Here is a 14,999-nt window from a genome sequence, read left to right on the forward strand (position 1 = left end):
ACCGAGGTTGACGTCATGAGCACAGCCATGATAGGCTTCATCACCTGACCGACCCTTTGTCCAATGGTAGCAGGGTTGTTGTCAGCTGATGCTGTCCTCCAATGGACTGCTACCTTGGGGTATATTACTGGGCTCTGGACAACAGTAATTTGTCTGTACGTCATTTCTACTAGTGTTGGCTTGCTGTCACTTTGTTCCAGGTTCCCTTGCTATTCTGCTCTCGAGTCATTTCTAGTTACTGTGCCAGTGGTGTGTCTGGATACCTTGCCCACATACTCTGTGCATCCTCCGAGTACAACTAGTGTCACTCTCCTGTGCCAGCAGTTCGTCTGATACCTTGCCCACACACTCAGTACAATATCCAAGTACAGAATACTCGCTAGTGCTTAAAGTACACTCTCCTGGGCCTCATCTGTGTTATCTCCCTCCATTTCCCACCTGTATCGGATACCTGACCAAACGGATGCGGCCTGCTTGCTGGGTGCAGGTTAAACCCATATCCCGCTTGGAGGGGGTCACTGGTGAACACCTCCCAGCAGGTTACACTCCGCACCTTTGGTCAGGTCTCTCCAACATCCAATACTTGTGGATGAGGAGGACATACATCCAGGCCCCTCGCCTCCCCCAATTCCTTCCACAACCTGGGACCTCAGCTTTCAGCTCCTCAGTAGGAGATCCTCCTGAGCCAGTTGTAACAGTTTGTACAGGCAAAATGGAAGCTTCAGAATTCTAGGGTGCAGGGGCGTTGAAAGATCTCGCCTCTCGGGGTTGCATAAAATTGGATTTAAAAAAAAAAAAAATGGATTTATTTGATTTAAATCAGATGTTTTTTTATTTAAATAAAAACCTTTTTTTTAAATAAAGTATCCTATTTAAATCCAAAAAAATGTGATTTAAATCAAATAAATCAGTTTTCATTTTATAAAAGAAAAACGTATTTAAGTTAGTGTTTGTTTTTTTTGTTTTGTTTTTTAAACAAACATTTAAAAATTAAAACATTTACTTAAAAAAAAAATTCTCATAAAAAAATCAAATGTTTTACATTTTTAAACATAAAAAAAAAATAAACAAACCCCTATTTAAATCAAATAAATATGTTTCGAAATTTTATGCAACCCTGCTGAGGCTCTCGCATGATAGATCAGGAGGCAGCGCAACATCAAGTGGCTCAATATTTACAAGAGCTCTCCGGGCAACTACTTTCCATCCAATCAACCTTGGCCACATTACTTCCTTCTCCTTCGAATACTCCAGTCCATCCTCCAGTTCCAGTGACACAGAAGTCTCGTCTTCAGTTGGCATCCCATGAACGCTTTGAAGGAAACCCAAGAAGTTGCCACGGTTTCATCAACCAATGTAAAATTCAGTTTAAATGTCTGCCACAGAATTTCCCGATGTCTAGGTCAAAAGTGGCTTATATTATTTCGCTGCTGACTGGAACAGCTTTGGATTGGGCCTCTCCATTATGGGAACAAGCAGATCCTCTAATGTTCAACTATGAGAACGTTATTTCCTCTTTCAAGAGCATCTTTGATGAGCCGGGCCGCACTGCCTCGGCTTCTTCTGATCTCCTCCGAGTCCAACAAGGGACCCGTACCATGGGACAGTACGTGGTCCAATTTCAAACCATTTCTTCTGAATTAAAATGGAAAAAAAAGAGACCCTCAAGGCTGCCTTTTTACATGGTCTTTCATAAAAGATGAGTTAGCCTCTTGGGATCTTCCATAGTCCTTCTCCGAAGTAATCTCTCTGTGTATTAAGATTGACTTATGCCATAGAGAACGATTGGCTTGTAGAGGACGAAAGGATCGTTTTCGGGATGTTTTTATTAGATGCACGTTCCTCTTCTCCGGCAATGAGTAAAGAATAACCTATGCAGGTTAATAAAACCTGGCTAACCACGGCTGAGTGAACCCCTCTGTTCCAGAATAAACTCTGCCTTTACTGTGCAGCTCCGGACCACGTTCTCAAGAATTGTCCTCTTCTTGCAGGAAACGCGAGACCCTAACTAGTTCTGGGAGCGTCCAGTTGGGGATAGTGATCAAGCCATCCCATTTAATGGATAGTCTGTTATCAATGTCCCTTTCCCACAAGTCAAGGACAAAAGAATTGAAAGCCTTGGTGGATTCTGGAGCCGCCGGAATTTTATTTCAGAATCCTTGGCACGTACCCTGGGTATACTAGTCATTCCTTTACCCAGCAAGCTGAACCTATCGGAGTAGATGGCAACGTCATTCTGGGAGATTCCATTTCTTCTGGTACCCACCTGGTGTCCCTCCAAGTATGATGCCTTATTCAAGAAATGTTAGAATTTTTAGTCCTACCTAAAACCTCCTACGAACTAGTTTTAGGCCTGCCTTGGCTTAAAAGACATAACCCTACGCTGAATTGGTCTAATATGCAAATTCTTGCTTGGGGTCCGGGCTGTTTTCAATGTCCGGCTCGTGTACTTCCTGTTCGTATCCACCAAGTTTCTGCCACACCTCCTGATCAATTGAAGTCCTCCTAGATCCCCTTCTGCCGGGACTACATCAGGATTTTTCTGACGTTTTTAATGAACAGGCTGCCGACAAATTACCTCCTCATCGCTCTTGGGACTGTGGCATTGATCTCATTACTGGGTAAATGCCACATAGCCGAATTTACCCTCTTTCGGTTCTGGAAACGGCAGCCATGTCCTACTACATTAAAGAAAACCTAGCCAAAGCGTTTATCAGACCATCCTCTTCTACTGCTGGGGCCGCATTCTTCTTTGTTGAGAAGACGGGGGACTCAGACCCTGCATAGATTACCATGGACTCAATCTAATTACCATCAAGAACAGATTCTCGCTGCCACTCATCTCAGAACTTTTCGACAAGGTTCGCAGAGCTCACTTTTTCACAAAATTGGTTCTTCGCGGGGCCTACAACTTGATCCACATCAAGACAGGGGATGAGTGGAAAACCGCATTCAAGACCTGAAATGGTCACTTTGAATACTTGGTAATGTCTTTTGGGTTATTTAACGCATCAGCGATGTTCCAAGGTTACGTGAATTAAATTTTCAGGGACGTCCTTTACAAGTTTGTTGTGGTCTATCTAGACGACATTTCAATTTTTTTTCAAGGATCTGCAGTCACACTGATTTCATGTACGAGGTTTTATGCAGTCTTCGTGATCACTGTCTGTATGGAAAGATTTCCAAATGTCTCTTTGAGCAAACCTCCATGCCATTTCTGGGGCACATCATCTCTGGAGATTCTCTGCAGATGGATCCAGACAAACTGAGTGCCATCGGGGACTGGCCTCAACCTAACTCCCTGAAGCTACCCAGCGATTCTTAGGGTTTTCTAATTATAGACTATTTATTTTGAATTTGGTTGCTCCCATCACAGCGCTCACCAAGAAGGGAGCCAATCCTTCCTGTTGGCCCTCTTCGGCAGTAATGGCATTTCAAAAGCTAAAAACAGCATTCTCCACAGCACCAATCCTTCGCCAACCACAACTTGAAAAGCCCTTCATTCTGGAAGTTGATGCCTCTTTGGTGGGGGTGGGAGCTATGCTGCCTCAAACTGCTGAAGATAGGAAGACTCACCCATGTGGGTTCTTTTCACAAAATTTTCTGCTGCTGAGAAAAATTATGCCATCGGTGACCAGGAGTTACTAGTTATGCGCTTGGCATTGGAAGAGTGGCAACACCTTCTGGAGGGTGCAAGACTCCCTGTCACCATCATTACAGATCATAAAAATTTGGTTTACCTCCAAACAGCTCATCGACTAAATGCCAGACAAGCTTGTTGGTCCCTCTTCTTCTCTAGGTTTGACTTCAAGCTTCAGTTCCTCCCTAGAGTCCTGAACAAGAAAGCTGATGCCCAGCCTCGGTCTTTGCTATCTGCACAAGAGGAAGAGGATCAACCTCAAGTTTGCCCAATTCTGGACCCTCTCGTCTTTGCTCCCACTCAACTAGTCTTCCCCACCAGGCAAAATCTTTGTTGCTCCATAACTGCGTAAAAGCTTACTGACATAGGCCCATACCTCCCTTTTTCCTGGACGTTCAGGCATTCTTAAGACTTACACATTTTTGCAGCGATCTTACTGGTGGCTTACCATGAAGACGTTCGAGAGTTCATCATGTCATGCGTCAAGTCTGCTCAGCATAGAGTCACTCGCAATAAAGTCATGGGCCCATTACATCGTTTGCCTGCTCCAGTTGCTTCATGGAGACACCTCTCTATGGATTTTATTTCAGAATTACCACCGTCCAAAGGACAACACCAGTTGGGTGGTTGTGGATCGATTCTCAAAGACGGCCAATTTTATTCCCCTAGTCGGTCTTCCTTCTGCTCCACAATTGGCGAAAACATCCATCCGAGACATCTTCAGGCTGCATGGTTTGCCCAAAGAGTATCAGATAGAGGGGTACAATTCGTATCCAAAGTTTTGTAGAGCATTGTGTACGTCCTACGGAATTAAGTTCCGCCTATCACCCACAAACAAATGGTCAAACAGAGAGGGTGAATCAAGAACTGGAAACATTTATCAGACTTTTGTATCCTCTTTACAGGATGACTGGCTTGATCTTTTACCTTGGGCGGAGTTTTCGCATAACTTCAGGTATCCTTCTTCAGATTCTACTCCATTTTTTGCAGTCTATGATAGACATCCACGAGTGCCTGATTTTCAAGAATTACAGTCCATGGAAGTTCCAGCTATAACTAACTTGGTAGGATCATTTGCAGACTTATGAAAAAATAGTCATTGTTCCTTGAAGAAAGCCTCAAGTAGATACAAAAAATTTGCTGATAAAAAAAAAAAAGTATTGCGGTTCCCCTTCTGAGAGTCGTAGATAGGGTATGGTTATCATCTAAGAATATTCGTTTAAAAGTGCCAAGCATGAAGTTCGCCCCATGCTTCATTGAACCATATCGCATTCTCAAGGTAATAAATCCTGTGGTGTATAAACTAGAACTTCCACCCCAGCTGAAGATCTCCAATACCTTCCATATCTCTCTGTTACATCCTTAGATTCTTAATCAATTTCAACATTCTTCACCTAAAGTGCAAAAGGAAGGCCTTCCACCTTTCTTGGAGTCAGCATCAACTTGCCAGGATTGCAGCCATAGAGCTCTGCGGGCAATAGCTGATGCAGAGATCCTGGATCCGACTTGACCTATGTCCTTAGACACCTCACCAAGGTATACAGCAGACTCACAAATGTGTTCGGCTAGAACAATAAAGTTCACACTCCCACTTCAATCCACTTTCCAACTCCTCCGCCTCCATCTTTCTACAGGTTTGTTGACCCAAGAGCCAACCAAAGCAGGATGAAGCAACACTCCTGCCACAGAGTTGATGGATTTTAAGGATTCCAACTTACGGTCGGAACTTTCCTTAAGGGTTGTAGCCACAGGAACAGGTAAAGTGGTCTTATTAGGGAGTTGAAAGAATGATGGATCTACTAGCGGAGCTTCCCATTTTTCAGTGACTGGCTTTGGAAACGGTTAAATGGACAAAAACCGATTGGGCAAATTTCTTGTCAGGATGCTGCCAAGCTGTAGATAATTGTGCGTTTAATTCCTGTGAAAAAGGGAAAATGGAAGATCTGTTTTGTTCCAAATAAAGATGCATCTGGAGATACTGTGACTTCGTCTGGCATTTTCAAAATGTCGGACCACCAGCATATGGGCCTCCACTCCCTGGACAACCAAATTAGAAGTTTGCTGAAGGTCATTACGGTCTGAAAAAGTCTGCACCTCACCTTCCTACTCTTCTTGCGAAAGAGGCTGTGTCAGTCATCCGACTGCAGGACCGCCGGGAGAAGCCTCTTCTTGGAAGGTCGAGCGGATGCACTGACCCCAGAAGAGGGAGAACCCATGCGTTGAGCCAAACCCTCATCAGAACAGGCTAGGCAGGTTCATAGAAGATGCCCTATCCCTGCGTGCAACGGCCATTTCTGCGAATAGATCAGCCATAACCACTGCCAAATTAAATATCCAAAAGTTTGCCCCTGAATGACAAGCATCACATATGGGCGTACCATCATAGCTTGACTGAGATAACTGAATTAACTTAGTGCAAGCAAAAATCTTTTGAGATGCTTTTGCAGCTGTCCCTCTAATTGTTATAATGTATTGGACATATATGTACACAGAGAAAACTCACTATATCCCCTCCCTAATGTATAAACCCCCTCACTCAACAGCCCAAAGGACACCCCAGTGTACTCACAACCTAACAGGGAGAGCGTTGGAGTGACAGGCTGCTGTGTCTGCACCTGTTATCAGCAAGATGGCGCCAAAGAGAGCTAAGGGGCTGTTCTGGCACCCCCCACCGAGGTGCACTGTGGAGGCTCTGCCCCCTTGACCTAACTCGTCCCCCACCGGCCTCCGTATATGGCTTTCCCCTAGTAACAGCAGTGCCAGAGCTTACTTCCCCCCGCTGGTAAGCGGCTGTCAGCTAGGTGCTGTTAGAATGCTCAGCGCAGCTAACAGCCAAACCTTCCTCTATGCGGTGTCTGCTGCAGCGGTGTAACTTCCGCTGTATGGATACTGGAGGCTCTTCACCGAGCTCTCCGCAGAACAGCAGCAGTCTGAAAGAGGGGGGGAAAGTGGAAAAAAATAAGCTAAATATTTCTGTCTCCTGCTAGTCAAGAGAAGAGGTATACCTACCTGCTACTTGCAACAGGATGCGGTTGTTTAAGGTGACATTGACACAACCTCTATAAGTTGTGGTATGTCCCCTCCCAGAGCTAGTGCCAGGGTGCCTGGGACCCGGCCCTTACTCTAGAATAGTGGCAACAGGTCCCCCTGGAGCATCCATGTAGCAGGCTGACAGATGCATCTCACTGTCAGCCTGTCCTCAATGCTTGTGAGCAGCTATAAAATGAAAATAACTGAAAACAAAAATGGAAAGACTACCAAGTGTGGGCTGAGCTCAGTCCAAAGTGACCGGCTCCCTCGGGCACAATTCTTAAACTGGGGCTTCTGGGGGAAAGAGGGGGAGGAGTCACTCACAGTAAAGTGCCAGCTCCTCATCCACCCGTCTATACCCCCAGTGTATTGATCTCCAGTGTCCCCTGGTGGATGAAGGAGAAAGTAGGATGGCAAGCATCATTTAGACAATTCTGAATAGTAAGTTAATGCACTCTGAAATAGTTTTCATAATAAGCTTGATGGGTTACCCATTATGCATGTGCAAGTTCCTTTTTATCATGAAAAACCCCTTTGTGAGTACATGGTTTGTAGCGTTGCAAAAATATCCCTTACAAAAATTGGCAAAAAAAACATTGCAGAGGCAGCGGGGCGATACTGTGCTGTAGTGGTAACAGTTAACTTACAACATTGCTGGACAAGTCTCTGCAATATGAATGCCAAGGGTAAACTTTTTATGTATTGGGCAAATCAGAAAATAATCCCTACACCCGCAATGTTCATAAGGGTGTCCACTGTTCACAAATAAATGTACCTCTCTATCGGTATGCCAGTAAAATACACTTTCAGGATAAGCTTGGTGTTTTCAGTATGATGTTCTGATTTTTGTACCGTTACCATTGACTTTACCACATGAAAAATAATCTGATTTACATTTGAATTGTATAGGACACAGCTTGCCCAATTTGTCATACGTTTTGTATTATTTACTTCTTCTAAATTTAGCTCTTTACATGCTTGCCAGCAATCTTCTGGGCAACTGAAAGTATCCACAATATTAGTAAAGCTGGGCTAACACTGAGACAGCCGATGTCCAGGGTGTCCAACGGAACGAGCCTTCATTAACATACATTAGGTCGCGTGCTATATCATCAGGTTTGACGTGCAGCACATCAAACCTGATGACTTTGCATGTGGCTGTGAGCATATTGGCCACGCACTGAGCAATGTAGTCAATTTGTCGTTATGACATTGCTCCAGTGTGTACCCAGCTTGGTTTGAGAGTGCGAGAGAATTGCACGCACTGGTGCAACCATACACGTTGTGGTCCCGAGAAACATCTTGGTAACATTATTCACCTGTAGTACGTCTGCCAGCTTTTAGCACATAAAATCTGAGCAACCACAAAATTAGTATCATACACTAAGTCATAAAATACAGCAATATTACAGAACATCAAAAATAAAAATGACTCGGAAACTGGAGTTCTCTTAATTGCTACTTTATGTAATGGCACTTTAATAGGATAACAAAACCACATTAGCAGCTTCTTCGTATAAAACAAAATTCTTCAGAAGTAGCGGGAATTGCTCTATTGCGGCAAAACCTAGTAAATTTATTTTTTACTACAATAAAATGGTGAATGACATGTAACTGACAGTATTTTATGGTTCTACACTAAAAGTGCTACTGTTTCATTCCACCGCTTCCCTCTATATTGTGCTCGGTATAAAGCTTTACAAAATTAGTAAAAGGTTTTTAACTATATTGCAACGTCCACTTTTGGATTTAGGGAATTTAAGTACACCAAACACACAGACGTATTTATAGGCTTATTAGATTTGATTATTACACCCCAGATCAGCAAGGTCACCTATGGATTGCAGACTGAAAGTATATAAAAGTCATATTGATTATCAGTTACACCAATCATCAGCCCGTCATAAGATACTGCCACAGTACTCTCAAACCACAGCTTCAGTGACTTGTTAGTTATTGTATGTGAATGATAATTAGAAGTTGAGCTAGAGAGGTGCTGATCTAAGCTTTTATCGGAGTGATTAAACCTACACTCGGCCAGACAAGGGGAGACTGAGGGCTTGATTCAGAGGAGAGTCTTTTACCACAGTGCAAATATACACATCAACATAGCATGTACCTCCAAGATCAGATCCAAAGACTCCTATTGATACACATCATCCTACGGTGGCAGGTATACACAGCTCTCTACACCAAAGTTATTTGAATTGTACACAAAATTGTTGATGCGGCAAGGACCATGTGAACCAGCAACATCATGCAGAAAACAAATCCTCAATTTTTAAAGTATCCACCTCAACACAAATTTATATAGTAATCCCCACTCTAAGTATCGGAACAGTATGTGCCAAGCATTGGAGGGCTACAGGTGGTTTAACATTTAAAAAAAAAATAACAAAAAAATTTAAAACTATTGTTTGGCATTACATCTCCTTTAACAGGCGTTCCTGGGTTGGGTACAGGAGGTTGACAATCATGAGGTCTTTAGAGTATGTCCTTATTACTTGCTTGAAACCTGGTACGATGAGTTACATTGTATGAACCCTACGCTACGTTAAGTGCCACCAAAGTAGGGGTAACAATTCGTACATAACAAAATAAAAAGTGCAAATTTTGCATTCAATGATGGCTAGCAGAACTAAGTTGGACTCTCAGGAGTTGCGTGGCTACCACCAGTTTTGACAGGAAGACAATGAGACAGCAATGGGAGGAAGTGCATAGGGCTCCATATTTTCTCTCTCCAGGACTAGCATGTAAGAGGGATGCTACCAAGCACTTTGGCACACATACACACAAAATATACTTTTTTGGGTAGACGCATATTCCCTCAAAGACACAAGAACTATTTTTTTTCATTGTTTTTTTCCTATTCGTTGACTAAAATCATTAGTACATAAATCTGTAAAATTCTTGTTGTTGGGCTTTCACCAAGTGCTAGTAATATATTAGCAGCCCCCCAACCTTGCATAAACTGCTTTTCTCTGGGTGTATGAAATTATGCTTTACATTTGTGTTCAAACTGGATTTACTGGAAGGTAAATATAAGTGTGTGTATTTTTTGACTCAAATGATGTTCAGAAAAAAACATGAATGAATCTAAAAAGCGATAAAATATGAAAAGTTTTGACAAGTACAAATCATTATTATGCATTTTACCAACTTTAGTCCAGTCTGTTACTAGACCTTTAAATAACTGTTAAGTCTTCTTACACTATTCTGTGCACAGTTTATTTTCAGAGTCCATTTCAAAATGTAACCTATTAGTTTTTTTTTTTTCAAAGCCAAGCAATACGTTGAGAAGCAGAGTCTGGGATAACAGGGGGGTGGGAGTTTGAGAAGCCTTAAATAAAAGTGGATGCTGTTGTATAGTAACTAGCCTAGCTGCTTTAGTTTGTAGGACACAGCGCTCCACAACTAGGACAGCAACGTGAATCTAAACTTTACCCAGATATCACATTCTTCTCTGTATTTCCAAAACCCATATTCAAATCACACAGTCTGCTGATATTTGGAAGATAAATTTGAGAGATTACCTTTAGCATGTACTAATGCAACATGCGTAAACACTAAAACAGGTGGCAAATAACCAGTTCCAAGTCTTTCCCTGAAAAATAATTACACGGACTAGAATATATAGGTTTACAAATTATAGTCACCAAGTAGTCCAACAGATATAGCATTCAGTGGCACAAATTCTGCAATCTGGCAGCAAAGCGGACAATAAAAACAGTCTCTATAAAGTTTGGTTTTTACAGCAGCAATATGGAAAACGATCTTGATCCCACTGCAGAGAACTGTTTTATTAACAAGTAATAAAATGAGAACATAATACTGCACAGTATGTATAAACAGAGTGACGTACATGCCCAATTTTATCAGAAGGAAAACAAAATAGACAAAGGTCACTGCCCTCACATTCAGCGGTGTAATGCAGTATTAAAGTTGTTAAACTACACAAATAAAACATTTCCTACTGTAAAGGCAAAAAAAAAAAAAAAACAACTCTTAAAATTTACCATGAAATAAAAGTGTGGTGAAACTTTGGGCAGATCCAAATAGACAATGTGCAAAATTAGATAAACAAGTATCTACCCAAATAGGTGTCAGGAATTAAAGGATTTCACCTCCAACTGTGTGGAGTGTTTGTTCAACGATCGATATATCTCGTGTGCACCCGATATGTCTGTTAACGACATAATTTACGGCTTCATTTGATATATTGGTGACTCTGCATGTGTGTACGGGTGACATGCCGTTCGCCCATACCATTGCTGCAAGTACTGCCGATACGGACATCTCAACTGGGCAGGCAAATTTAAATGCCTGTTTAGTTATTATATCAGTCCAGACATATCAAGCAGCTGATTGGTAAGTGTGTATAGCTTACTAATTAGCCGATCTGACGGCGGACCTACTGACCGATCCGTCGTCCAAGTGTGTACCCAGCCTCATTTACTAACAATGTACTTTAAAATCACAACTACCAATCAGCAGTGTGCTTATAGCTATCTAGTGAAAAATTAAACAATGAAAGATAGGGTCGGATTGGAGTCTGATATTTTGCACACCAATGCAATATTAGGAAACATCTAAGGGCTAATGTAACAGCGTGCGGTCTGCAGCTGCTGAGGGAACTCTAAAGAGTCTTCCCGTATTTTTAAAGCGACCATTTTAAATGCAAAACCAGCTAGGTTTTGCTTTTAAAAAGATTGCAGCTTTAAATATATGAAGAGACTCGCAAGCATTCCCGCAGCAGCTGCAGATGACACGCTATTACATAAGACCTTTAGTGCCTCATTTATCAATGAGTTTTATCATTCACAACGAGTGATAAAACTTGTTGCTTATGATAAATGCTGCTCCAGCCAATCAGCTCTATACAGTCACATGACAGTTGGGAGCTGTGAATGATAAAACTTGATGATTTTAGTCTTTAATTCTAGCTGAAGATATATAACAGTAGATATCAGATACTCTGATGCAGCATTGCAAACAAATTTAATTTAAATGTTCTGCCAAGGATATGGAAAGGTTTCAAAATGTTTATGTCAGATCAACAAGTTTTTTAGGTTTAGTGATTTATTAAGCCATTTTCTAGATTGACATATAAACATGGATAACCATTCTTTGTCTTTTACAGACCAGTTTTTGTATTTTAGCACTAAAAATGTTGTGCTACTTTAATTGACAATTGAAAAAAAAAAAAAAACTCAAGTGAAAAACCAAATATTACATTTCTAAACAACCTATACTGTTCACAACGGTTGTCTGATGTGTGGATTCTTGTAAGTGGTCACCCAGCTTTAGGCGCAATGCATAAGTTGAGGAGGCAGATTTAACTGCTAAAAAGGGAAAAGTAGAGGTGTTGATCATAGCGATCATTTATCAAGGTATAGTCTAAGATACAAGATAGCTGGAATCGGGTTGACTGCATGTGCAAAACCTGCACTTTTCAATTTTAGAAGTTTTATTAATCTAACCCTATGGGGTAGATGCATCAAGCCTGAATCTAGCACAGCCATTGAAATTACAGAATCTGATGGGTTGGTTTGGGCAACATCCCTACTTTCTCCATCTCCAATGGGTAGATTTACTTAAACCAGTGTTTCCCAAACTCATTCCCCGGGGAGCACTAACAGTGCATGGCCTCCATTTTTCCTAGTTGATGCACAGGTATAGCCATTACTGGCTGACACATTTTAAGATCCACAGGTGGAGCCAATTATTTCACCTGTGATTCTGTGAGGAGACCTGGAAAACATGCACTGTTAGTTCTCCAGGAGGAATGAGTTTGGGAAACACTGACTTAAACCATTAAAAATAATACATGTTGGTGATTTTAGATCTCACTTCTCTATCTACAGACACCACCTCCATTTGTCTCTTATAGAGGCTTTAGTAAATGTACTCCCATGGCTTGATACATCTTCCCTTAAATCTAAATAGTGGCACAAAAAAGTCAATATACTAAAAAAAAAAAAAAAACCACAAACAAAAACTTAGCACAGGTACAGTATGGTCATCAAAGAATAAAAATATTGTGAATGTTCCTGCGGTGAAATAAATAAATTCCAATATAGAATTTAGTGATATGTATTATTTAAAATTTCCTAAACAGAGCTGTAACTGAATTAAGCAACCTTTTTACTGAAATGTTTTCCAATGACACACATATACCATTAGCTGCCTTGTAGTGAGCCACCATCACTCTAGTGAACACTAGCGCAACAAACGGGTAAAAGCTAGAATTGGGGGTGTTGAGGGAACTTCTTGCAACCAAGAGATTAACTCCTTGAAATGCTGGAGGTGCCGCAACATGATAATAAAAACAATATATTTTATATTTATATAGCACCATTCAATTCCAAAGAACGTTTTTTATTTCAGTTGCAGAGGCACTCTCACAACTATTGACTGCATAAAAGCTCAGTACTTTGTATTTTCAGAGAGCCCTGTATAGGTGATATAGGTAAAGCAAACAAGCATTGAGGTCATGGCGTAACGCAGGGGTCTTCAACCTTGGCCCTCCAGCTCTGCTGTGGAACTACACATCTCAGCATGCACTGCTATAGTTTTAGCATGCGGTTATATAAAAAAGGTGGCAGTGCATGCTGGGATGTGTAGTTCCACAGCAACTGGAGGGCCAAGATTGAAGACCGCTGGCGTAACGTATAAGCAACAGTTACAGAGGAATTAGGAGGGCGGCTCCAAACCTGCACACAGGCCTCAAAACCTCTCCTAGGAGTATCCAATGCATTGCAGGCCACTCTCTAATGGAAAGGGGCAATACCTTTATTGCTAAAGTCCAGCTTCCAGTAATGTCCCTCTTACAGAGAGGGTATGGCCAAATGAAAAAAGATTCATAAAGACATTCGATGTATACAATTAAAATAAAGAAAAAAACAAAAACTATATATATTTAACCCCTGCAGAGCCACAGAGGTTTACAATAGGATGTCCATCTGCAATCACTTGATATTCCAGAGAAACAGTTAGGTTAAAAGCAGGGGAAAAAAATGGACAGGTATTAGCAACATACAGCGAGATGAGGCAGCCAGAGTCTAGAGAGACCTGATTCAGCTTTCATACAGTGACAAACAGGAAACAGATTTTACTCTTTTTATATAACTTTTAAATATATTAAATGCCTAAATAGATACTTTCTTTTGCGTTTGCTATTTTTATTTTTTTCACCTTTGCTCTTTACTTTTAAAGCATGTTCTCTAATCTTCGATAGGACACAAATTCCAATTATCAAAAATTAAGACACCTGTTTGTCCGAATTATTTCCAGAATTGTAAAAGTGCATCTGTCTCCGGTTTCAAAAATAGTGAAAAAAATTTATTTTAAGACAGCTTGCGTGTTTTATGTTTGTATTTTTTTTCCTTTCTAAGTTCCAGAAGAAAACGGAAAAGAAGAAATTGGAAAAAAATAAAATAAAAATTAATATACAAACTTATTTTTAAAACATAAAAATGTGTCCATTGTTATTAGCGGGGATAAGTGTCATAAGTAGAAGCCATTGATAGATACAAAAAGGATGAGGAATACAAGTGAGGCCATCTGCATTTCCCCTAAATATGTGCTGTCCTCTTCTTGACAAATAAGTACACTAGAATGTTTATTCACCGTGACTCTGAGTGTGTTAGCTATTCCACGTATCTTGATAGCAAGAGTGAATATGGCCATGATAGCTACTTGTCAACTTTAAGCACTTCAGTCTTGTTTGAACATGACAAAAAGAAAAACAAAATCCCATTGTGGGGATAAAAAAGAAACAAAAATATTTGTACCAGGTTTGCAAGTTTCTTTGTTTTTTTTTTAACCGGAAAATAACGTTTTGTTTCCTGATTAGATCATAGTTGTTTGAATAACATTGTTACTTTTTAATTTGTTTAAATAACTATATTATATATTTCTATATGGATAGAATTTTCTATACATAGTTATCTAAACAAAATATATATATATATTTGTATGTATATATTTATATAATTATATATCCATTGATTCGATTCTACTCATGTTCTTGTTTCCCTCCCTCCCCACTGCTTTATGCACGATTTATTTATTTTAAAAGGGGCACGACAGCCAGATAATGTCTCTCATGCATCAATGAAAAGAAGAGCCAGCAATCCCCCTGGCAGCAGTCTCAGAGGTCAGGGTTGTCCATGGCTTCATTATAAGTGATTATCCTATTGGGATCTGAAAAACAAAATTAGAAGAACAATTTTAGGCTGTTGTAAATATTCAATAACACTCTTAATTAAGTTTGACCGGTTTATTTTTTGGAAGACAGAATTTTTTTATTTTATGAATAAAAAAAAAA

At 40.6% G+C, this 14,999-nt stretch overlaps 1 protein-coding gene across 1 annotated transcript in view; it reads right to left on the reverse strand.

Moving 5' to 3' along the window:
* Window positions 1-8,124: 8,124 nt before the first annotated feature.
* Window positions 8,125-14,999, reverse strand: part of NUFIP2 (nuclear FMR1 interacting protein 2) — a 43,095-nt gene continuing 36,220 nt past the window's right edge. Inside the window, exon 4 of the mRNA XM_088477758.1 lies at window positions 8,125-14,875. Within this exon, the coding sequence (XP_088333884.1) occupies window positions 14,823-14,875 (53 nt within the window). The 3' untranslated portion in view covers window positions 8,125-14,822. The remainder of the gene's footprint in view (window positions 14,876-14,999) is intronic.

This window comes from Taudactylus pleione, unplaced genomic scaffold (assembly GCF_031769625.1).
Source record: "Taudactylus pleione unplaced genomic scaffold, aTauple2 ptg000203l, whole genome shotgun sequence".
Taxonomy (NCBI): Eukaryota; Metazoa; Chordata; class Amphibia; order Anura; family Myobatrachidae; genus Taudactylus; species Taudactylus pleione.